This window comes from Eulemur rufifrons, chromosome 7 (assembly GCF_041146395.1).
Source record: "Eulemur rufifrons isolate Redbay chromosome 7, OSU_ERuf_1, whole genome shotgun sequence".
NCBI lineage: Eukaryota > Metazoa > Chordata > Mammalia > Primates > Lemuridae > Eulemur > Eulemur rufifrons.
Genome location: NC_090989.1, coordinates 202408224 through 202433726, shown reverse-complemented (window position 1 = coordinate 202433726; position 25503 = coordinate 202408224). Strand labels below are relative to the sequence as shown.

Genomic DNA, 25503 nt, shown 5'->3' with positions numbered 1-25503 from the left:
TTAATCAACATTATGAATTCTCTGATGTTGAATACAGCTTGAACTCCTAGTGAAGGCCTTCCCACAGCTCATGCAGTGATAGGGTTTCTCACCTGTGTGCATTTTCTTATGCACAGTAAAGTTAGAGCGATAACTAAAGGCCTTCCCACATTCTTTACATTCATAGGGTTTCTTACCAGTGTGGAATCTCTGATGTTGAGAAAGGTATGAGCTACAACTAAAGGTTTTCCCACATTCTTTACATTTATAGGGTTTTTCACCAGTGTGAATTCTCTGATGCTGAATAAGGCTTGACCTCCTACTAAAGGCCTTTCCACATTCTTTACATTCATAGGGCTTCTCACCAGTATGAATTCTTTGATGCTGAACAAGTTTTGAATTCTTATTAAAGGCCTTCCCACACTCCTTACATTCATAGGGTTTCTCACCAGTATGAATTCTCTGATGTTTTGTAAGATAGGAGCTCCAACAAAATGTTTTTCCACATTCCTTACATTCATATGGTTTTTTACCAGTGTGAATTTTCTGATGTTGGGAAAGATATGAGCTAGTTCTAAATGCCTTCCCACATTCCTTACATTCATAAGGCTTTTCACCAGTATGAATTCTTTGGTGTTGAGAAAAGTATGAGATCCAACTAAAAGCCTTCCCACACTGTCTACATTCATAGGGTTTCTCACCAGTATGAATTCTCTGATGTCGTAAAAGGTCTGAGCCACAACTAAAAGATTTACCACATTCCTTACATTCATACGGTTTCTCACCAGTGTGAATTTTCTGGTGTTTTGTAAGTGCCGAACCACAACTAAAGGCCTTCCCACATTCCCTACACTCATAGGGTTTCTCACCAGTATGAATCCTCTGATGTTGAGTAAGTTGTGAGCCACGAGTAAAAGCCTTTCCACATTCCTTACACTCATATGATTTCTCTTCATTGTCAATTCTTTGGTGTAGAGTAAGAGATACACGCTGATTGAAAGCAGGTACATCTTCATGGGTGATTATTACTTGGCTGAAATGTGCCTTCTGAAGTAACTGTTTTCTCTCAGGCTGATCTTTACATTCCCAAATATCTCTGACACTTCGTCCTGGCCTTATAATTCTTTTCATTAACTCCAACTGGAATGATTTTACATTACTAATTTTTTTCCTTAAAGACGATTTCTTGCTTACAGATGTTGATGGTTGATCTGAAATGAAATAAAGAGGAAATATTTGCCTTTTTTGTAATCTGGGGGGAACAAAACTTCTATAGTGGGAAAGGTAAAAATGAAATGAAAACATTTTCAAATAAACCTCTAATAGTGAATGGCTAAGAAACTACTAAAATGCAGCTATCCATCTCAACAAATGGACAAGGAAAGCAGAGAATGAAAAATTTCATAAGTAAAATAAATAAGAAATTACAATGATTCTCAAATATTTGTATGACTCAGAAATATTTGGGAAGTTTGATAAATATTGTCCTGAGTGATCATCCAAATTGAAGATTTGGTTAATTATATATGCATACCTCATTTTATTCCACTTCACTTTTTCAGCTTTGAAGATACTATATTTTGTTTTACTATAAATTGAAGCTTTGTGGCAATCCTACATTGAGAAAGTCTATCAGTGCCTTTTTTTTCCCAACAGCTTGAGTTTGCTTCACCTTTCTGTGTAACATGTTTGTAATTCTTACAATATTTCAAATTTTTTCATTATTAATATATCTGTTATGATGATTTGTGTTCAAACTTGATGAAACAGCCTTATATTGGAAGAAGATGCCATCTAGGACTTTCATAGCTAGAGAGAAGTAAATGCCTGGCTTCAAAGCTTCAAAAGACAGGCTTACTCTCTTGCTAGGGGTTAATGTAGCTGGTGACTTTAATTTGAAGCCAATGCTCATTTACCATTCCAAAAATCCCAGGGTTCTCAATAATTATGCTAAATCTACTCTGCCTGTGCTCTATCAATAAAACAACAAAGCCTGGATGACAGCACATCTGTTTACAGAATGGCTTATTGAGTATTAATTTTGAGACAGGGTCTTGCTCTGTCACCCAGGCTGGAGTGCAGCAGCAGCAGCATAGCTCACTGCAGCCTCCAACTCCTGGGCTCAAGTAATCCTACTGCCTAAGCCTCACTAGCAGCTGGGACTATAGGAGCACATCACTCTGCCAAGCTAATTTTCTTTTGCTTTTTGTTGAGAGGGTATCTCACTATTGCCCAGGCTGGTTTCAAACTCCTGGCCTCATACAATCCTCCCGCCTGGGCCTACCAAAGTGCTAGGATTACAGTTGTGAGCCACTGTGCCCAACTTGAATATTTTAAGCTCACTGCTAGGACTTATTACTCAGAAAAAAGGATTCCTTTAAAAATATTACTGCTCATTGAGAATGTACAAGGTCACCTAAGAGTTCTGATGGAGGTGTACACGGAGATTAATGTTATCTTCATGCCTGCTAACACAATATTCATTCGATAGCCCATGGATCAAGAAGTCATTTTGGCTTTCAAGTCTTAATATTATTATTTATTTTATTTTTTTTTTTTTTTTGAGACAGGGTCTCGCTCTGTCACCTAGGCCGGAATGCAATTGACACAATCACAGCTCACTGTAGCTTCAAACTCCTGGGCTCAAGTGATACTCTCACCTCAGCCTCGCAAGCAGCTAGGACTTGTATGACGCTGACACACCCAACTAATTTTTTAATTTTTTGTAAAGACAATGTGTCTTGCTATGTTGGCCAGGCTTGCCTCGAACTCCTGACCTCATGTGATCCTCCTGCCTTGGTCTCCCAAAGTGCTGGGATTAAAGGCATGAGCCACCACACCAGGCCTCAAATCTTATTATCTAAAAAATACATTTGGTAAGGATATAGCTACAATAGTGTTTCCTCTGATGGATCTGGGCAAAGTAAATTGAAAAACTTTTGAAAAGAATTCACCATTATAGATGCTATTAAGAACATTCATGAGAGGTCAAAATATTAACATTAACAGAAGCCTGGAAGAAGTTGATTCCAGCTCTCATGGATGACTTTGAGGGGTTCAAGATTTCAGTGGAGGAAGTCACTATAGACGTGGTTTAAATACCAAGAAAACTAGAATTAGAAGTGGAGCCTGAAGATGTGACTTAATTGCTGAAATATCATGATAAAACTTGAATAAATGAGGAGTTGCTTCTTATGGGTGAGCAAAGAAAGTGGTTTCTTGAGATGGAATCTACTTCTGGTGAAGATGCTGTGAACACTGTGGAAATAGCCACAAAGGATTTAGAATATTACACAAACTTAGTTGATAAAGCAGTGGCAGAGTTTGAGAGAATTTACTTTAATTTGGAAGAAGTTCTACTGTGGGTAAAATGCTGTCAAATAGCATTACATGCTATGGAGAAATCTGTCATGAAAGGAAGAGTCAATCAATGTGGCAAGCTTCATTGTTGTCTTACTGTAAGAAATTGCCACAGCCACCCTAACCTTCAGCAACCACCACCCTGATCAGTCAGCAGTTACCAACATCAAGGTAAGACCCTTCACCAACAAAAAGATTATGACTCACTGAAGGCTCAGAAGATCACTAGCATTTTTTAGTAACAAAGTATTTTTAAATAAATTATTTAATACATATATCTTAAAAATATATTTTTAGATATAATGTTATTACACACATAATAGACTACAGTATAAATGTAACTTTTATATACATGGGGAAACCAAAAAATTGTGTCACTTGCTTTATTATGATATTCACTTTATTATGGTGGTCTGGAACTGAATCTGCAATATCTTCAAGGTATGCCTGTATATATTTCTATACATATAATATCAAACTATATATTCTGAAAAGGGGAGGAGTATCATTGCTGTATCATAATGTGATAAATAAAGTATAACCATAGGATGTTTCTGAGGTGAAAGGACAGAGAGCTTGTTAACAAATAATATATCAGAAATGATCTGAAAGTAGGTTAATAGAAGGTAGAAATCCAGACTGATTATAACCTAAGAAAAAGACATAAAATGAGTCGGGCATGAACGGACTTAGGAAAAACTCTGCTGTAGCTAGACTTCAAAATGTGTGAAGTTCAGTGAAAATACTGGTTTGTTTATTTGTTTGTTTATCTGTTTTTAGAATTCCACAAAACACAATCTTAGCACAGGGGACATTATTCAGCAAAGGCTACAATGGTGACAAACTGTGGGAGGAATCAGCTATAAGTTCAGATAAATGGGAAAAGTATAAAATGGTCATGTGATATTGTAGGAATATTAGAAGCATTGGGTTTTTCTGTAACCCAGCATTGAAACACTAGTTTAAAATTTGGAGGCAAATCAGTAAATCACCCTAATCCCCAGCTCAGAAAATGATTAATCTTGCCCAAAGAAAGGTTTTGCCCTTGCTCAACTCTTGGTACTTGAAACAGTTCTAAAGAAATAGGATGAATAAAGTGGACGTTGATGGGAGCCAAACAAAGATCTCAAAACAGCACAGTTGGAGGTGGGGTGGATCAAGAGAAGCCTGTGTAGTCCTTTGATACCGAAGATTGCTGAAAACAAATTGCTTCATTTACCCTAGTTTGGAAGAACTTAAAAAGCTGTAAGGCAAAATCATTACACAACATATACATATATCAAATCATCATGTTGTATACCTTGAGTATGTACAATTTTTATCTGTCAACTAAATTTTTTTTTTTTTTCTTTCAAAAAGCTGCAATGACCGCAAGGAGGAACTTGACCTCAAATCACCTGGGGCAAACAAACTAATCAGGGAAAAGACTGACAAACAGACCAACATTCCTTGGCAAATCCCCTAGCTAGGAACCCAAATTCACTATGTGCAGCAAAGCACATGTGTAAAATGCTGCGGGGGTGAGGAATAAACTTTTCTGGGACTCTTTGATGTGGAAGCCCAATGCACCACGATTTAAAAACTCTTTAGTAAAGTTCTACTGGGGGCTCCAGTTAGACTGGGAGAATATGAAAAATTGATGGGATTAAGTTGAAAGATTGGACAAGATTTCGAATGAATAAACAGACTTTATGTGGAGTGATTATATCTCCTCTACCTGAATATATTACAAGAATGGACATTATGCCTGACTGGGAATACTTCTTGGTATTACCAAGTACTGTAAAACAGAAGATGTATACCAAATATTGATTGGACATGCTAATTGGTAACCAATAGAATTGCCCAAGCTCACACAGGTTGTTAATTTGAAACAAAATAGAATAACTGGTGGACAAAAAGAGATTACCATTTTAATGACTTGTTAGAAGCTAGAATGCTTCTACTGACAAATTCTGTCCAATAACTCTGTGTGGACTAGAGACTGGTCCATACTATAAAACCCAGTGAATGCCATGTTGCAGAAACCAGTTAAATTTTGGATGAGAAAATTTCCAGATCCTGTGGTACAGTATACACTATTTGAGAGACATTTATTTGCTTGCCTAATTGTAATTGCCCCATGACTGAATCCTTCCATTATTAAAATCTTGGATCCTAAATTGCCCATAATTCCTTTTTAGCATTTTGATTATGATGGGTCTTGCTGAATTTCAAAAAAATATACAGTCACATGTTGCTTTGTGACAGGGATATGTTCTGAGAAATGCATTGTTCTGACAAAAGAATTTTGTCATTGTCCAAGCTTCATGGAGTATACTTACACAAACCTAGGTGGTATGAACTACTACACACCTAGGCTATACAGTAGCCTATTGCTCTTAAGCTACAAAGCTGTACAGCATGTTACTGTTCTGAATACTGTAGGCAACTATAACAAAATGGTAAGTATTTGTGTAGCTAAACAAAGAAAATGTACATTAAAATATGGTGGTATAATCTTATGGAACCACCATCATACATGCAATCCATCATTGACTAAAATGCCTTTATGTGATGTACCGTATAGTTTTCTTGTACTTGGGGTTCATTATGGTTATTGGCTTGGTTGTTTCTCAAGTTTTCAGCAATTATTTCTTCAAATATTGTTTCTGCTGTCAGTCTTTTGGGAGGACTCCCAATATACATATATTAAGTGACTTAAAGTTAACCCAAAGCTCACTAATCTTTTCTTTAAAATTTTTTTCTCTTTTCCTATTATATAAGTTTCTATTGCAATGCTTTCAAGCTCACTAATCCCTTTTTTTTTCCAATGTAATGTCTAATACATGGTTAAATAGTTTTCAACTCTAGAAACTAAATGCAGGTTTTTTTTGTTTTTTTGCCTTTAGACATGGGGTCTTGTTATGTTGCCCAGGCTGGACTGCAGTGGCTATTCACAAATGCAACCATAGCACGCTACACCCTAGAACTCCTGGGCTCAAGCAATCCTCCTGCCTCAGCCTCCCAAGTAGCTGGGACTGCAGGCAACTGCCACCACATCCAGCATTGAATATGGGTGTTTTAAAATATACTCTATGTCTGTCTCTACTTAACTTTTGAACATCTGGAATATAGTTATAATAACTGCTTTATGGGACTGCAAATTAGTGCAACCTCTGTGGAAAAGAATTTGGAGATACCTCAAAGAGCTAAAAATAGAAATACCATTCAATCCAGCAATAGCACTATTAGGCATCTACCCAAAAGAGCAAAAGACATTCTATAATAAAGACATCTGCACCCAAATGTTTATGGCAGCACAATTCACTACTGCAAGGATGTGGAAACAGCCCAAGTGCCCATCAATTCATGAGTGGATTATTAAAATTTGGTATATGTATACAATGGGATATTACTCAATAAGAAACAACAGTGATCTAGCACCTCCTGTATTTTCCTGGATAGAGCTTGAGACCATTATCCAAAGTGAGGTATCACAAGATTGGAAGAATAGCTTCCACATGTACTGGCCATCAAATTGGCACTGACTGATCAACACTATGGTGCTCACACGGTAGTAATATTCTCCAGGGATTAGGGGGTTGGGGGTAAACTCACAACTAATGGACGCGGTGAGCATTGTAGAGGGGTAGGGCATGCCTCCAATCCTCGCTTGGGTGATGCAAAGACATAAAATGTAACCCAAATGTTTGTCCCCTCATAATATCCTGAAATAAAAATAATAAAAAAAGATTTCAAATGAAGCATGTTAAAGAATGAAAAAAAAAATAACTGCTTTAATGTCTTTTGCTAATTCTAATATTTGTCATTTCTTGGTCAGTTTTAATTGAAAATTCTTATTATGTGTCCTTTCCCTCTCTCTTTGCATGCAGTTATCTTTGATTGAATTTTGCCTTGTTAAGTGCCAGATTTTGTAATCTTCTAAAACTTCTTGAGCTTTGTTCTGAGATCCAGTTAAATTACTGAAAGTAGCTTGATCCTTTCAGGTCTTCCTTTTATGAATTGGTAGGAAGACCCAGAGAAGTCTGCTGTCCTCACTACTAAGGCAAGACATTGCTGAGTAATCTAACCAATACACGATAAATTATGACGTTTTCCAGTCTGACGGGTGGGAGCAAGTATCTTCCTGGCTGTGTAAGTGCTGGGCACAGTTCCTTCTAATCCTTTTGAATGGTTCTTTTGGCAGCCTCAGGTAGTTTCCCTCATGCTGACAAGTACTCTGATGAACTGTCAAAGGAGATCCTCTGCAGATCTTTAAGGTTCCCTTCCTCTGCAGCTTCCTCTTCTTTAGTACTGCTCCCAAACATTTGCTGCCTTAATCACCCTCAACTCTCAGCTCCATCTCCTCCATTCAGGAAATCTCTTGGGTTTTGCCTCACTTCTCTGCGTTAGAATCTCTCTCAAGCCAGTAAAAAGGGATAATCATAGAGCCTCATTTGTTTCCTATCCCTCAAGAATCACTGTTCCTTATTGCCTGATGTCCAAATATGTTCCTGAAAAACCACTGGTCATGTATTTTCTATTTTGGGGGCAGGATAGTAAAACAAGTTCCTGTTACTCCATCTTGGTGGAAGTAGAATTCTCAGAGAATGTGTACATTCATTTTGAAGTCTATTTTTGCTGGACATAAAATTCTAGGTTGACAGTTTCTTTCAGTACTTTTAAAGACATCTTTCACTTATCCTCACATTTTAATAGTTTCTGATGAATTCTTTGTTGCTGTATCTTTAAAGTGTCTTCTTTCTCTGGCTACTTTTTTATAAAGCTATCATTGCTCTTCAAAAATTGATTTTGATGGACCTAGCTAGATTTTCATTATATTGCTGTGGGTTCCTTAGTCAGATATGAGAGCTCATAGTTTTCATCTAATTTGGAAAATAATCAGCCATTCTTCTTTAAAATCTTTTCTGACCCTCCTCGTCCGGAATTCCATTATATTCAATTTTGACCATTTGCTATTGTCCCACAGATTACTGGGAATTTTTTTTTTTTTTCACTCACTCTGTGCTATTTTGGATAATTTCTGTGTCTTTGTTTTGAAAATCAATTTCTTCTGAACTGCATAATCTGCTGTTAAAAATCATTATTTGCATGTTCTTGAAATACCAGTTGGTTCTTTTACTATAACTTTAATTTCTCTTCCATTATATTCATAGTTTCTTCTAATTCATAAGCTTGTTAAAATATTTACAATAGCTGCTTTAACATTCTTGTCTGCTAATTTCATAATTTCTGTCATTTCCATTGACTATTCACTTCACCTGACTATGGTCATAGTTCCTGCCTCCTCCACATCTAGTACTTTGTAGTTGGATGCCAGAAATAATGAATGCTATGTTATTAATGCTAAGTTTTGTTAATGTCCTATAAAGATTGTTGGACTTTGTTCTGGTAGACAGTGAAGTCATTTGAGGATGTTTGATCCTTTCAAAGCTTTTATTAGTAGAGACTGACCATTCTCAGGTCTTTACTGAGCCAGAGTTATTCAGTGAACTCTCTCCACTGGCTATTCAAAATTCAAATGCCCCTTATTCGTGTGTGATTTCTGGAAATTGTTCAGATTACAGCTTCACTGTTATTCTCTGCCTGGCCCTGATGTAGCTTCATTCTGTGCATGTGTGGTTTGGTACTCAGCAACAGTTTCATGGGGACCACTATGTAGATTTCTGGATTTCTTTTTCAGGGTAGTTCTCCTCTGGTTCTCTTGGGGTCCATTTTAATGTCTTCAACCCATGCCTTTTGCTTATTACACCTATTTGAGGTAAAAAATTCTTCCATTATAACAGTAACCATAGAATAAACATTTACTTATATGCCAGATATTTTACGTTATTTTTTACCCACAGAATCATTGAATGAATGAGTTAATTTTTTCAACTTTTTGCCCAAAAGTAATTAGGGTTGTAGTTTTGGAGGTCTCCAAGACTTCAGGTTCAATGATTCACTAGAATGACTCACAGAACTCCAAACAGCTACTATACTCATAGTTTCAATTTATTAAAGAGAAAGGATATAGACTACAGTCAGCAAAGAAAATAAGCACATAGGGCAGGGTCCAGCAGAGTTCCAAACATGAGCTTCCAGTTGTCCCCTTCCAGTGGAATAGTGAGGACAGTGCTTTCTTCTAGCAATGTATGGCCATATGCATGGAGTACTGCTAACCAGGAAGTGCACCCAAATCTTGGTGTCCAGGGTTTTTGTGGGAGGCCAGTCATATAGGCACAGCCACATGGTTGCCCTATCTATAGCACCTCTATCTCTACCTGGCCTAACTCTAACTGGCATTGTGGTTGTCCTGTCTATAGCACCTCTAGACATTAAGCTGATACCACATGGCTCAAGGACCTCACCAAAAATCACACTGTTAGCACAGACTAACTGGTGTGCCCTAATCCCCAAAGTAAACAAAGTATTCTATCAGGCAGAATATTCTAAGACATTAGGGGCTACCTCCCAGAGCTGGGCAAAAGCCAAACATTTCTTTAGGCAAGGTCAATTCTTCGCTGCACAAGCCAGCCCCTAGCCCTTGACATAGACTCTCCTATAGTAAAATGATACTTGTCTGCGCATCTACATTTAGTATAACATTTTTAGATAATATGTACAGCAATAGCATCAGTATGACTATGACTAACATTTGGAGAAGTTAGTGTAGGGTAGTGGTAGATTTAAACAAACAAAATTCACCACATAAAGCCATTAACACATTTTTGGTTTTTTTTTTGTTTTTTTTTTTTTGAGACAGAGTCTCGCTCTGTGGCCCAGGTTAGAGTGCTGTGGTATCAGCCTAGCTCACAGCAACCTCAAACTCCTGGGCTAAAGCAATCCTCCTGCCTCAGCCTTCCGAGTACCTGGGACTACAGGTGGACGCTACCACACCCAGCTAATTTTTTCTATTTTTAGTAGAGACGGGCTCTCACTCTTGCTCAGGCTGGTTTCGAACTCCTGAGCTCAAGCAATCCTCCTGCTTCGGCCTCCCAGAGTGCTAGGATTGCAGGGGTGAGCCACTGCACCCGGCCACATCTTCTTATTTCTTTAGTAATTTGAATACTTGCTTCCTTCCTTGATCCATTGCTAATTGTGCCTTATGATAATCTTGTACAGATTAGCATAGAACTTAGCTGATGGTTATCTAAACTTTCTCAGGCCAATCATTTTCAATTGGTATTATATTCTGAGGAAGCTTTAAATCAATCACTTAATACATTTAATCATCCGTATCATTATTATCATATGACATTTACAGAAGGTAGTTGAATCTTATCAGTAATGTCAGTATTACAACAGATTGCAATATAGTCATGGTACCATTCAATTTTATTATAGAGCAGATCAGCAAAAATTAAAGTATTTGTTATGTCTTTCCAACGTAATTAGCCCATGCCCATATACCAAATATTAGGGACAGATATCATCACAATTGGTCATGACTTGGTTACTTCTGGGCTCCAAGTCAGTTGGGAACAAAGTCAGCCACCCTTAGTTCACAGGCTTGCACTGAGACTGGCTTCTATTGTGTGCTATCATACAGCAGGGTTGTTCACAACTGTCCTATAGTCGTATGGGTGGAATTCAGACTAGTTCCTTTTCCTGCTAATTATACTACAAAATATGTATTATTCTGACCTATTCTTGGGGAAAGGGGAGTTAGGGCACATCATTATACATTACAAGTGCCCCAAAGAACTTCAATATTTTGAAGTCCACACGTTTGCCATAGGTATAGCTCTTCAATCTCAGAAACTAGGATAGAGGACCATTGGCCTATGGCTACTTCAGCCTCCACTTGTCTCTGTTGGGTCAGCATACGAGTGGTTTCCCAACACTGAGTCCTAGCATTATTTGTTGCATCTTTCTGACTGTATTTATTTCCAGAGCTGCCATAACAAAATGCCACAAAGTGGATAGCTCAAAACAACAGAAGTCTATTGTTTCACAATTCTGGAAGCTAGACGTCTGAAATGAAGGTGTTAGCAGGGTCATGCTCTCTGTGAAGGTTCTCAGGGAGGATCCTTCCTAGCTTCTGGTGTTTGCTGGCAACTTGGTGTTCCTTGGTTTGTAGGTGCATCACTCCAACCTCTGCCTCCAACATCACATGATGCTCTCCTTCCATGTCTCTGTGTCTCTTTTCTTAAGGACACCAGTAACACAGAATTAGGGCTCACCCTAATGACCTCATTTTCACTACATCTGCCAGGACCCGACTTCCAAAAAAGTTCACACTCAAAGGTACTGGGGGTTAGGACTTCAAAATATGTTCTTGGGGGGCACAATTCAACCTATAATAATGACCCTAAAAGGCCTCATCTTCTTTCAAGGCTGAGTCTCATCCTTTGCCTTCCACCTGGAAGCAAATCCCTTCTAATCTGCTTATTCTAGTTCATAAGTTATTTTCTCTAAATGCTGCTCCTCAATAAATGTGAATTAAGCTTGCTGCATGATGCCTAGACTGGCACTTAGCTCCTGTAAAACCCTTTTCTGTCTTGTAGACAAATGTTTAAATAACCACACATGTTGTTGCCACTGTGTAATAATGGCCTGAGTGTGGTTAGGATATACAATTTGCACCCCAAAATGTTAGGTCCTCCATTCTAGGGTTAGATGAATGGTAGTCACAGCTACATGTAATTTAGTTTGAGTGTGGCAGAAGGCTTCCCATAGCTTCACCCAGTCAGATCCTTAGGAATTCTGACACAAAGGTTTAATGGTACAGTTATGGTTTCTTGCTTAGGGATCATTCCTACTTCCAGCATCCACAGTTGCAGCCCTGGTCCCAGAATCACTGCACCAGATGAGAACAGAAAAAGTTGAGGTGATGTGGGAAGAATTGTACAGTCAAATAGATACCCAGGGCTATCAGCATCAGTCCAATGTAGTCAACATTGTGTGGAGCCTTTCTCCTGGAAAATCTGCCTTATAACCATCTACAGTGTCTCTCTTAATGGCAACAGTTTTTGGCATTTTGTGCCACAGAAAAGCAGAGAGAGCGATATATTGAGATTCAGCCCATCTCTGCATTGCCACAGCTCTTCCATGTCCATCTCACGGACCTATGTGGTGGCCTCAAGTGAACTCACCAGGATACCTATCTGACAGTTCTAATCACCTGCTGACCCTGGAAGGATTCTTCTGATAGGTTTCAACAAGTCGTACTTTAATGTGTGCCTTAAATTACCATAGTGATTTCCATACAAGCATCCCTTTAATAGTCCAGTTTTCTACTGCGTATCGTCTGACAATATGGTCAGGCCATTAGCCACCAGCCATGAGTTGATAAAAACTCAAACTAGGAGAGGACAGCATAAAATTCAGCTCACTGAGCTGATTTGTTTTTACTTCTAACCCTAGTTTTTCCATCAGTAATTCCTAGTCTCGTAGCTTTCCAAACAAGAGCTGTCCATTCATCTTGGAATTGTCATCCATAAACCAAGCAACTTTGTTAGTTTATATAGAACTGCTAATAAGGCACTACAAGTGGCAATAGGATCTGGAAGCTCCTCAGGTGATTGCAAATTTGTTCCTAGGCAAAAAAGGAGCTATCTGTTGTGACTATGAGTACCTCTTTGCATTCCCCAGTAGCATGTTCCTACACAAACCATTTTCGTTATAGCATGGAACTCTTCTGGACACTGCCTTCCACCACCAAGGAATTAGGGGTATTTCAGGTTTCAAGATTATTTAGACTTTTAGTCATAGTGGCAGTTTCAAGCTAGCAACTGTCTCTCAAATAGAAACTGTCTAGTCCAAAATCCCAGTAGTTACTATTCGGTGGTGCCCACTGGCTTTTGCCATAAGCCTCAACCTGCACTCCACATCGGGTTACTGTACAGAGAATCTGCCTGTACCAGTACTCCACCTTCTCCTTCTAACAGGGCTTTATTTAAAGTGGTAATCTCTTTTTTGTCCATCACATATTCTACAGTCTTTCAAATTAACAATTTGTGTAGACTCAGACAATCTTTTTTTTTTTTGAGACAGAGTCTCACTCTGTTGCCCAGGCTAGAGTGCCGTGGCGTCAGCCTAGCTCACAGCAACCTCAAACTCCTGGGCTCAAGCAATCCTCCTGCCTCAGCCTCCCAAGTAGCTGGGACTACAGGCATGTGCCACCATGCCCAGCTAATTTTTTCTATATATATATTTTTAGCTGTCCATATAATTTCTTTCTATTTTTAGTAGAGACAGGGTCTCGCTCTTGCTCAGGCTGGTCTCGAACTCCTGAGCTCAAACAATTCGCCTGCCTCGGCCTCCCAGAGTGCTAGGATTACAGGCGCGAGCCACCGCGCCTGGCCTGACTCAGACAATCTTAATGGTTCCCTTTTAGCATGCCCAATCAATATTGCTAAAGGTCGGGTTTATATGCCTTTTGTCTTACAATACTAGGTAGGGAAAATGGTCCCCAGCCAGGTTATGTCTATACTCATAATACATTCAGACAAAGGAGATACAATCATTTCACATAGTATCTGTTCAAATATTACAAGGTTTACCAAACCTTCCCCTTAATCCCATCAAACACTATATTCCCATAGCCTCTCAATCTAAATGTAGCCCCACCCCCCACCCTTACGACTTCACCACCAGGTTTTAGAATCACAGTACATTGGGCTCCCATGTCAAGGAGTCCCAGAAAAGTCTCTTCTTCACTCTTTCACCATTTTACCCACTCGTGTGCATATGGCCTTGAATCCCCAGTCAGGGATGGGGCCAAAGGACACTGCAACCTTCATCAATTCTTATGCTGATTAGATTACAAAACCATCAACCGTCATGATTCTCCAGGTCACATTCTCATTATCCCTTTGTATTCTGGTTTTCTAAACTCCTCCAAACTAGAGTAAATAGAGTAGGTTTATATAGGACCTTTCAGAGTTGAGGGGCTAGCAGGGGATCTTATATGTCTACCCAATCTCTAAGAGTGCTGCATTAAGACCTTTTTTTGCTCCATTAATGTTTCCTTTATCCTTCTCATTTTTCAAAAACTCTTTAAAGACTTCCACCTTCTCACACCTCATGCGTACAATGCACACCATATGGGTGATGGACACACTTAGAACTTTGACTCGAACTGTACAAAAGCAATTTGTGTAACCAAAACATTTGTACCCCCATACTACTCTCAAATTTAAAAAACAAACAAACACGATTTCCACCTTCTGAGATGAGTCCCTTGATTTTCCCTTTGTCTTTCCCCATTCTCTTACAAATCACTCTAACCTTCTTAAGTATCTGTCCTTCAGCATAACCTTCCCTTTGAAAGCAGGCCTGAGGCTAACAGCAGTGGCTTGGACCAGCTGAATTCAAGGCTGGCCCAACGCTTTTCTTACTTTTATTCTAACTTTACCATTAGCACTGAGACTAGAGGCCAGAGCATGGACCAGCCACAATCTAAGCTGGGCTCAGTGTCAGGATCCACCCCAATATTCTCCTTTACTTTTGTTTTATCTATTAATATTACATACCACAATAACCAAGGGATTGTACAGCTGGCATGTTTCTTGTTAATCTGCATTTCCTTGTACAACCAGTGAGTGAAGTTGGATCCATTTCTAAATGCCATTGGAAACATTTACCTCCTGTAACTGACTACAATATAGCTGCAGTTCCACGCTGTGGGTGACCCAATGGCCACCCAGGGATTGAAAGTTATCACCCACTCCTCATCCTTTCTCTCCCCAAACCACGTGTTTCAGTGTGTCAGGGTCATTCTAGAAAATTCCACTTCTGATACCAACTTCAGAGTTAGAGAAAACACAGTCCAAAGAGCCTCATTTCCGACAGCATTTCCAAGTCTGGGGAGGGGGAATTCTCAAACCTTCTCAGGTTCAATAACTTACTAGAAGGACTCACAGAACTCACTGAAAGCTGTTATACTCATGGTTATGATTTATACAGGGGAAATATACAGATTAAATTCAGACAACGGAAGAAAAGCATAGAGCAGAATCCAGGAGGGTTTCAAATGCAGAAATTCCAGGTTTTCTCTTCTTGTGGAATCACAGTTAGCATTCACTCCTGGCAATGATGTGCGACAATATGCACATAGTATTGCCGATCAGGGAAGGTCACCTGACCCTTGGTATCCAGAATCTTTACTGGGGCTCCACAGTCAACTGCCTGTGTGACTGATACATCATAAATTGATACACAATATTGATACACAATAAATCACACTGTTAAGACTTTCTCACATGGTCATCCCCCAACCTAAATGAAGACACCTTCTTGGGCATGACACTCCAAGGGCTTAGAAATTACCTCCCAGAAGCCAAGGGGAAAGGCCAGACCTCTCTTTGGGTACAGTTAAATCCTTTATTACATCATACCCTTCCCTTGTTTAAAAAAATTTCACCACACTTAAGACAATCAGATGTTATGTATTCAATTGCTTATTAATTTTCCCCCTATAAAAATGTAAGCTTCAAGAGAACACAAACTGTAAATATTTTGTTCCCTGCTGTAATCTGGCACATAATAGTTGCCCAACAAATATATGCCGAATTAATGTACTCTCCTAGGTCTCCCTTCATTCTTTTTCTCAATGCAAGTACAGATTCTGTATTCCCAACACTCTCACCATAGGCAACTCTACTCGCTCCAAGTATTATTTCTATGTGGACCAACTCCACTTCATTTCCAGTCTTCCCTTCCTTTTGAGGTAAATTCCTCTTGAGGTAAATTCTACCTCGTGGAAGTTATTTATAGGCATGTTATCAGCCCCCATTAGACTAAGAAAGACTTAACATTTTACACATTTTGTAATCTCTTGTACCCAAGAGATCACTTTGTATAATTTATGAATTCAATACATGTTGGTTAAAACAACAAATGCATGGGTGAACAAGAAAAATTGGTGAAAAAAAAGTAACAAAATGTTGGCAGATCATTAAGTGAAGACTCATATAGAAAAATATGCACGCACACACATACTTTTTCCTAGAACACGCACACACATACTTTTTCCTAGAAATGAACATCACTTATACAATTCTAAATACAAAATAAATAAGCAAAGAAAGATTTAAATACAAAATATAGATAAAATAATTTTCATGGGTGAAGAAGAAGGTTGAATGGTTAAAAAACAAAAGTAAAAATGGCATGCGTGAGAGTAAAGAAGAGGTGAAGTGGCCAGGCGCAGTGGCTCTTGCCTATAATCCCAGTATTTTGGGAAGCCAAGGCAGGAAAATTGCTTGAGGCCAGGAGTTTGAGACCAGCCTGGGCAACACAGCAAGACCCATTCTTTACAAAAAACTTTACAATTAGCCAGGCATGGTGGCACACACCTATAGTCCCAGCTACTTGGGAGGCTGAGGTGGGAGGATCACTTGAGCCCAAGAGTTCAAAGCTGCAACGAGCTGTGATTGTGCCACTGCACCTCAGCCTGGATGACAGAGCAAGACCCTGTCTAAAAAAAAAAAAAGAGAGGTGAATGGAAAGTCACTCAGAGCAGTTCTGTCTCCATAGACCAAAGGCCGTTTCCAGACTCAAAGGTGTCACCTTCTCACTGACAGCTGGATTACTACCTGAAATGCTCTCCTCCAATACCTTATTTCCCCTCACTTACCTGAGCACTGGCCTCTAGCTGGCATTCTATCATGTATCCAGGGCTCCTGCCCTTGCTCCAGTAAGGAGATCACAGCTGGCTTAGAAATGGAAAGTCCTGCTCATGAGAAAAAACAGTTATGCTGGGATGTCCGAGAATTCAAATCCAGTCCTTTGGTCAAGAAATAAATAGGCAAAAGCTCAGACTACAAAACAAAAATAAATAAATGGGACTAAATGAAACTAAAAAGCTTCTGCACAGCAAAGGAAACAATCAACGGTATGAAAAAATAACCTACCGACTGGGAAAAAAATACTTGCAAGCCACCTATTTGATAAGGGGTTAACATCCAAAATTTATAAAGAACACTTACAATTCAACAGCAAAAAAACAAACAGCCCAATTGAAAAATGGACAAAGGACCTGAACAGACATTTCTCCAGAGAAGACATAAAAATAGCCAACAGGTTTATGAAAAGGTACTCAATATCACTATTCATAAGGGAAATGAAAATTGAAACCACTATGATATATCACCTCCCATCTGTAATGATGGCTATTATCAAAAAGACAAGAGATAACAAATGTTGGTGAGGGTATGCAGAAAAAGGAACCCTAGTACTGTTGGTGGGAATGTGGATTGTTACAGCCATTATGGAAAACAGTATGCAGGTTCCTAAAGAACTTAAAAATAGACTTATTAATACCATATGACCTAGCAATTCCTCTGCTGGGCATATACCCAAAGGAAATGAAATTACCACCTTGTAAAGATATGTGCTCTTCCATGTTTTTTTGCAGCAGTATTCACATTAGCCAAGATATGGTAACAACCTAAATTCCCACTGATGGACAAATGGACAAAGAACATGTGGTTTATCTACACAATGGAATGTTATTCAGCCTTAAAAAGGAGATCCTGTCATTTGCCACAACACCATGGATGTGGAGAACATTATGCTAAGTGAAATAAGCTAGATACAGAAAAAAAAAGTATGATATCAATTATATGTGGAATTTAAAAAGGTCAAATATGTAGAGATAGAGAATAAAACAGTGGTTACCAGGGTTAAGGTGGGTGGTAGGAAATGGGGAGATGTAGGTCAAAGGAACCAAACAGCAGAAAAGTAGGATAAACAAGTCAAGAGATCTAATGTATAACATGAGGATTAAAGTTAATAAAATTGCACTGTATCAGAGATCTTTGTTAAATAAGTAGATCTTAGCTGCCTGTCACCAAAAAATTACGTGAGATGACAGATACGATATTTTGCTTCACTATAGTAACCATTTTACTATCTATATGTATCCCATTACATCATGTAAACCTAAAATATACATAATAAAATTTATTTTTAATAAAATGATTATAGGAAGGACCACAGAAAAGTAAATCTTAAGAAAAAAAGTTAAGCTTCAACCATTAGCTCATAATCTAATGAAGCCACATATTTCCAGTTCCACAAAAGTTCAAACTCTGTGAACAAAAAGCAGAAATTCAGCTGCAAAGGCAACTAATAATTCATGGTGTAGGAAACAGACATTCCTAAGGACAGATTTTAAAATTTGGGGGACAGATGTCCTTACCCACTGAGACCAGGTTTCTGTAGTTCTCCAACATCACGTCTCTATATAAAACTTTCTGCATAGAGTCCAGGCAGTCCCACTCCTCTTGGGAGAAATCTACAGTCACATCACTGAATACCACCAACCTCTGCAAAAGCAAACATGGAGAGAGGCAGAAGGAAATGAGGTGAGCACAGAGAAGGAAGAGGTATTGAATGAATGAAAGGGGAGCTATTGTGTGTCAACAATCTGGAAATGGAGAATTCTAAGAAAATCAATGACTGAAACAATAAGTGTTCGGGTCCTTAAACATTCCATTTTCTCCATGCAAAGTTTTCCATATAAAATGGGCATCTCCATGATGCCGAGACAGATCTGGGTATGTACCAAATCAAATTATGTGGAATCTCACAATGAAAAGATATATGCAAGCAACCCAAGACAATTTCTTGCAGAGTAAATCCTAATAAATGTTTCCTCTTTTCTCTCATCTCTCTATACTTTAGAAAGAAAAAATTCTGGGATTCTTTATACAATCATATTAAGATTTTTTATAATACTTGGTATAAACACAAAATCCTAAAACCTCCAGAGAGAAAATGTAGGTCCAATAACAGGTGCAGAGGCAGTATGGCAAGGGGCTCCCCAATAGCATCCCTAGAATGAGGGAGATAGAGGAGCAATTCTTCCAACATACTCAGGAAAATCAACACTGATCCAAATTCTATCGAACTACCAACTTAGTGAAAGTGTTGAATAAAGATATTTCTCCTATATAAGGACTAAATAAAGCATCGTTATCAAACGCACATTCCCCCTTCTTAGAAAGCTAGTGAAGTACAAGCTCTGTCATAACACAGAGATAAATCAAGCATGAGAAGACAAAGGATACCTCCCTTCTTCCCCCCTAAAAGAGGAAGTATCACAGAGGTTGTTGAAGCAAAGTCCTAGGATAACATGTGAAAGTGACATCTCAGCTACAAATCTTGTAGTAGCCACTGTTAGTCAATCTGTCCATTAAGGGCTCTATAAAGTCTCAAAAGAAAAACAAAAGAACTAATGCATGTGGCCATATGAAAAATATTATTGATAAGCATGTGATAGTATTGTTTGATTACTGGAAAAATTAAGTGATAGATCATGATGGATTTCTTTTAAAAACATAGCAAATAGCTCCAAGAACAAAAAGTTATACTTCAAAGAATCTATGAGCTTCATGTACTACATATCTTAGTAATGTGTAATCATAACCATGTGTACACTACTGATTTAACAAAGTAAGTTTATATATTCCCTACTAGGTGAAAGGGAAGTGCAGGTGTAGTAGAGAAACTCTAAAATTCATATGTACCAAGCGTGGTGGTAGCACATGCCTGTAGTCCCAGCTACTTGGGAGGCTAAAGCAGGAGGATCACTTGAGCCCAGGAGTTTGAGGCTGCACTGAGCCATGATGGTGCCACTGCACCCTAGTCCAGGCAAAACAGCAAGACCCTGTCTCAGAAAATGATTGAAAAATAAAAATAAAATTCATATGGGAAGTTAGATAATGATGTCTAAAACTGATTAAGAAATGCCAGGCTAAGAATATTAATTAGGAACATGGACTTAAATATCAGAGGAATCAACTAAAAGAGTTGATGTGGCCACTCTTTGCATGGAGACTGTGTCATGTGGCAGGAATATGCTTTTGCTTTAAATAAGCTCTAGCTTAGAAAATAGAATGTGCATATAACTTAGAAAATTTTAACTAATACATTCCTATGTCATACTATAATAAAGTGTTCCTTGTTATGAAAAATTATTTAGTAAACACCATTTTTACTGGCTGTATAATATTCTATTGTATGAATGTATCTTAAAACCTTAACACCTATGGCCCTCCATCTCTAGAGCCTTAGACAAAACTGAAACAGAGATTGTCCCTTTTTAACTTTCTGTTATAAAATAAAAACTGTAACTTCCAAACAATTGGAGACTGCAGGAAGATGGCTAATCAAGTTGGCTTACTACAGCTCTATAATGTTTTACTATCTGATTACAAATAAGGAAACAGTGACAGCTAGAATGAATCTTAAGGTGTTAGATTAGAATTAGAGATCAGTATTACCTTATGGCTTTTATTAGTAATATATATAGATAGGGACAGATACATAAATATAGATACATGTGAATATGTATTAGTATATATACGCCTCTGTATGTTAAAAGGGCATAGAGGCAATGACACCTCAGAAACAGTAAGCACACCTATCATCCACATCTTGGTTTCTAAATGCTATTCTTCAATGTAAAGAAACAGGGCTTGGGAACATGTTGACTCCAGGACTGAGAAAATGCAAAATAAGTTAGGAACATATTGTGAGTGCCAGAAAGTAAAGAAGTGGTCAAAAAATAACGGGGATATCAAAAGTATGTAGGAACTAATTTGAAGGAGCTTCCAATCAGCAAAACTTGGTCAATTTGAACAACAAAACAAATAAGAATGGAAAAAATAAATGTGAGTCTGTACTGATATAAACAAACAGAAAAAAGGAACAGCTCTTTCTTCTTACAGTTGAATTCCAATTAACAAGCAGAAGAAATAGGGAAACAGATATTTTTACACAAATACCACAATAAAAACTGTTGCAGGCAAGAAGCATTGATGGATGCTAAAATTAGTGGGCCAATGTATATAAGGAACAGGATATTTAGACAATCTCAAAGTATCTCTCCACAAGATATTAATTACAAAGGGAATAAACAGTAACTTTACAGTAGAGGAACTAGACACTACTTTAACAAAGTGATATACGTTAACAATGCCAGAGATAAAGACATACCATCATATCAACATTACATATCCCCTAGTAAGATGCTTCTTAAGGGGCACAAGATCACTTCTGTGGTATATTTGTCAAAATGCATAACCTCAATTTAATCATGATAAGGTATGGGCCATTCTACAATAAGTGACCAGTTCTTTTCAAAAGTGCCAAGGTTATTAAAAGACTGAGGAGTTTTCACAGATTCAAGGAGACTAAGGAGATACGAAAACTAACTGCAATGTGTGATTGTGTGGATTAGATTATGGACCAGAAAAAGTAAATTAGGAGGAAAACTGACAAAATTGGAATAAGGTCTGTAAATTAGTTTTTCATATTGTATCACTGCTGTATAGTGTCATACAAATGTATTCTCCCTATGAAAATATAACAATTTTAAAATTCCACTTTACTCCTCATGGGCATTGGGATTATTTCAATGAACATTATTGTACATCCAAAAGAAGCTATAAACAAACTCATAATAGTAAATATATTTATCAAATTCATTGACTATAAGATAAATACATAAAACCTATTTCATTTCTATATGTCAGCAACAAAATGAAAATTTATAAAATATCATTAAAGACAACATCAGAAAAATAAAATTTTTAAGAGTAAATTTAACAGGAGACATGTAAGACCTATACATTAAAAACTGTAATAAAAGTGAAGACCTAAGTAAATAGAGGGATATAGCATGTTCAGGGATTAAAAGATTTCATAAAGTAAATATCAATTTTCCTCAGATTAACCTACAAATAGAATACAATCTCAATCAAAATCCCAGCAGGATTTTTTAATGAAAAATAACAAGCTAATTCTAAAATGTATATTGAAAAAAGTGCAAAGAAATCAAAGGACCAACAGCCAAGGCACTTACAAAGTATACAAATAAAGTGGGAGACCCTGTCAGTTAGATATAAGGAGTTATCAGAAAGGTATATTTAATATAGTATGGTATTATCTCAGAGATAGATAAATAGACCAACAGAACAAAAAAGCCCAGGACAAAACCCATGTGTATATGGTCATATCATTAAGGAAAGAACTGTCATCAAATTAGGAAGAAAAAACGATTTTTCAGTAAATTCTAGTGGAACCATGCAGTATCCAAATACTGGGGAGGAAACCCACCTAAAATTGATCTTATAAATCACATGATACACAAACATAAATTCCAGATGGATTAAGACAAATTGAAGATCTAAAACAATAAAGTTTTTAACATATAATTCTATATAGGATAATATTTTCAAGGATATAAGGAACAGAGCACAAAACACAGTAATTATAAAAGAAAATATTAATAAATTTAACTATATTAAGAACTTCTGTTTATTCAAAGATACCATACAGAATCAAAAAAAAGTTACAAAAAGATACAATACATATAACATAGGACTAGCATCAAGAATATATAATGACCTACTAAAATCAGTAAGAAAAAAACAGACAACCCAATTTTATTCCATTGATTTGTGCAGGGACTTTACAAAGGACATCCTTTATCCAAACACCACGTGAAAAAGTTCTCAACCTCATTAGTCATCAGGGAATGTCAATTAAAACCCAGATTAGGTGGCTTTTACCCAATTTACCAGAATGACTAAAATTAAAAAGCCTGATTATACCAAATGTTGGTAAGGATGTGAAACAACTGGAACTCTCATACAAAATGATGAAAATATAAATTGGTACAATCACCTTGGAAAAGTTTGTCACTGTCTACTAAACTGATGTATAAATTGAGCATATACATAATCTATGACCCAACAATTCCACACCTAGTTATTATTACCAAACAGGAATGCATATATACATTCACCAGATGAAACACAGAATGCTCATAGCAACACTCTTCATAATAACCAAAGGATGGAAATGCCTGCCAACATCAGAACAGAGAGAATGGTATTTTCAAACAATGGAATACAAAGTGCACAAGATCACTGCACACAGCAATGAAGATGTATAGCTGCAAGTAAATGCACCAACATTGATGATGCTGAAACAGAATATTATGAGAAAGGAATTGGACACAAAGGAGCACACACTACATAATTCCATTTATATGAAGTTCAAAAACTAATCTCTGATAGAATCAGGTTATCCTTGGGAGAGAGGTGGGAAAGTGGAAGTAGGGATGACAAAGGACATTGGTAATATTCAATTTCTTGATCCTGGGTGATGGTATCAGGGATCCAGTTTGTGAAAATTCACAAGCTATATGCTCATGATTTTTGCACTTATTTATACTTACAATAGTGTTTAGTAAAAAACTTAAAGGAAACCACATGACATACCATTACCACACAAGAGAACAGAAACAATGATAAATACTTATGTAGAACCAAGGAATGAATAGACAAGAAAACTCTCATACGCTGCTGATGGGAAGATGGCAAAATTAGTTTCAGAAAGTATTTGGCATATTTTTAGAAAGCTGAAAGAGACATACCTAATTACCCAGCAATTTCATTTCTAAATATATACCCTAGAGAAATATGCATACCTGTATACCACTAATTATGTACAAAAACGTTCCAATAGCCTTGTATGTAACAGCCCCAAATTAAAAAGAGCCAAAGCAACCATAATCAATACAATAGACATATAAATTAACCTATTTCATATAATGGTACTACATGGTATGAAAAAATAGACTAATTTCACAATTGTAATGTTCAAAAATAGCATGATACAAAAGGATAGAAAGTTATATAAAGTTAATAAAAAGTAAAAATAAACTATATCATTTATTGACACATGCTTACGTAGGTAAAACTATAATGGAAAAACTAATCATCATGAAGGTTAGGGGTGGGTGATTTTGATTGGGGTGTTGGCAATGTTTTATGTTTTGATATGGGTGGTTGTTACCTGAGTGTGCTCTCTATAGTTCTTAGTAAGCTTTACACATATTCTTATAATTAAAGGAAAAAAATTATTACAAACTCACTCGAAGAAATATTGTGGCTATAAAAATGGTATTTTCAATAAGAACTTTAAAACATAGGAAAAGTCACAATGCAAGTTTAAATAACGTAGGATATAAAATCGTATACACGGTATAAATGTACACCTTATGAATTGAAAACAACGAAATAAAACTACATCAAAATATCAACAATGGTTGTTCAGAGGCTGGGATTTTAATGTTCTCCTTTGTTACTTTGTGAATTTTTCAAATTCTCTAAACTGATAATTTTATAATCAGAAAAAAATGTATTAAACTAAAAAGACAACAGAATAAAACCGAAACATTGGTCAAATTTCAGAGTGTTAGGGGAAGGGGGAGATATACTGGGCTCTTTACAACCCCCAGCAGTTTCTTAAATGGTAATGCTAAAAACCGCGACACCTGATGGGCTGAATCAGGCAAAAGAAAAAAAAAAAATCAGAAGGAAAGCAAATCAAGACTAGAGGGAAAACATGAATGCTACAAAAAGAAAATGCAAAAGAAATACCAAGCTACCTCATACGTGGTTTTTAGATACGCAACAGCCATTCTTTCCTCCACCAAGCGCCTCTCTTGGAGAAGAGCAGAACTGGGAAGTAGAAATGCCTCATGAGGCGCCAAGGTTTTTCTTGGAGTCCAGATTAAGTTTGAAAATCGCCTCAGCTCCAGCCTCTACCCGCGACGCCCAACCACAGATACACACGTAAGAGAGCCTAGGACCTTCTCGCCAACGCCGCGTTATCAGGTGAAGCTGGAATCTGACCGCAGAGCGCGGGAGGCGCAGGTCCACGCACACCCGCACACCCCTCAACCATACACACGCTGTTGGTGCGGCACCGGGACCAGCGCCCTGGCAGAGCCATTAGTTGCCCTACACACAGCCACAGCTCAATCGCGCCTCGGCCCCTGCCCCGCTAACAGTCCTGTGATTCCCATCGCCTCACCCGTCCTAGGAATCTGGGAACCCCTGCTTTTGGCCTCCCCCGGGTACCGTCAGGAACGACCCAAACTGCCGTGGGGACCTGAGACGCTTGCACTTCAGAGTCCTCCGCCCAGAGAAATGCGAGTAGCCTGCCCACTCCACGAGGCAGCCGAGACCCCGCGGTAACTAGAGCTGTGATGCAGAACCTATGGGGACGTAATGCAGCGCTAGGCCAGCTGCTCGAAGACGGAGGTTGGTCCTTGGAACCCTGCCAGCACCAAGCCTACACAAGGCTCCAACAGATGCAACCCCAAGCCAACCTTCCCGAGAACTCTAGAAAATTCCTCCATGCGGGCCCGCC

General features: G+C 37.9%; 1 protein-coding gene across 1 annotated transcript; it reads right to left on the bottom strand.

The window, feature by feature from the left end:
• On the bottom strand, window positions 1–25503 carry LOC138385915 (zinc finger protein 383-like). Its single transcript, XM_069472099.1, has 5 exons — window positions 25463–25503; window positions 24737–24809; window positions 18473–18599; window positions 16907–17002; window positions 1–1190 (listed from the first exon to the last, which is right to left on the bottom strand). Exons 2-5 carry the CDS (start codon window positions 24767–24769, stop codon window positions 1–3), a joined length of 1446 nt encoding a protein of 481 aa, XP_069328200.1. The 5' UTR covers window positions 24770–24809; window positions 25463–25503.

Coding starts and splice junctions, on each gene's coding strand:
- LOC138385915 (XM_069472099.1), bottom strand. CDS start 24,769: ATGGCTGTTGCGTATCTAAAAACCACGTATGAG. Junction 18,600..24,736: donor ATCTAAAAACCACGTATGAG/GTAGCTTGGTAT, acceptor TTGCTTTTGCAG/AGGTTGGTGGTATTCAGTGA. Junction 17,003..18,472: donor CAGAAACCTGGTCTCAGTGG/GTAAGGACATCT, acceptor TCTCATGAGCAG/GACTTTCCATTTCTAAGCCA.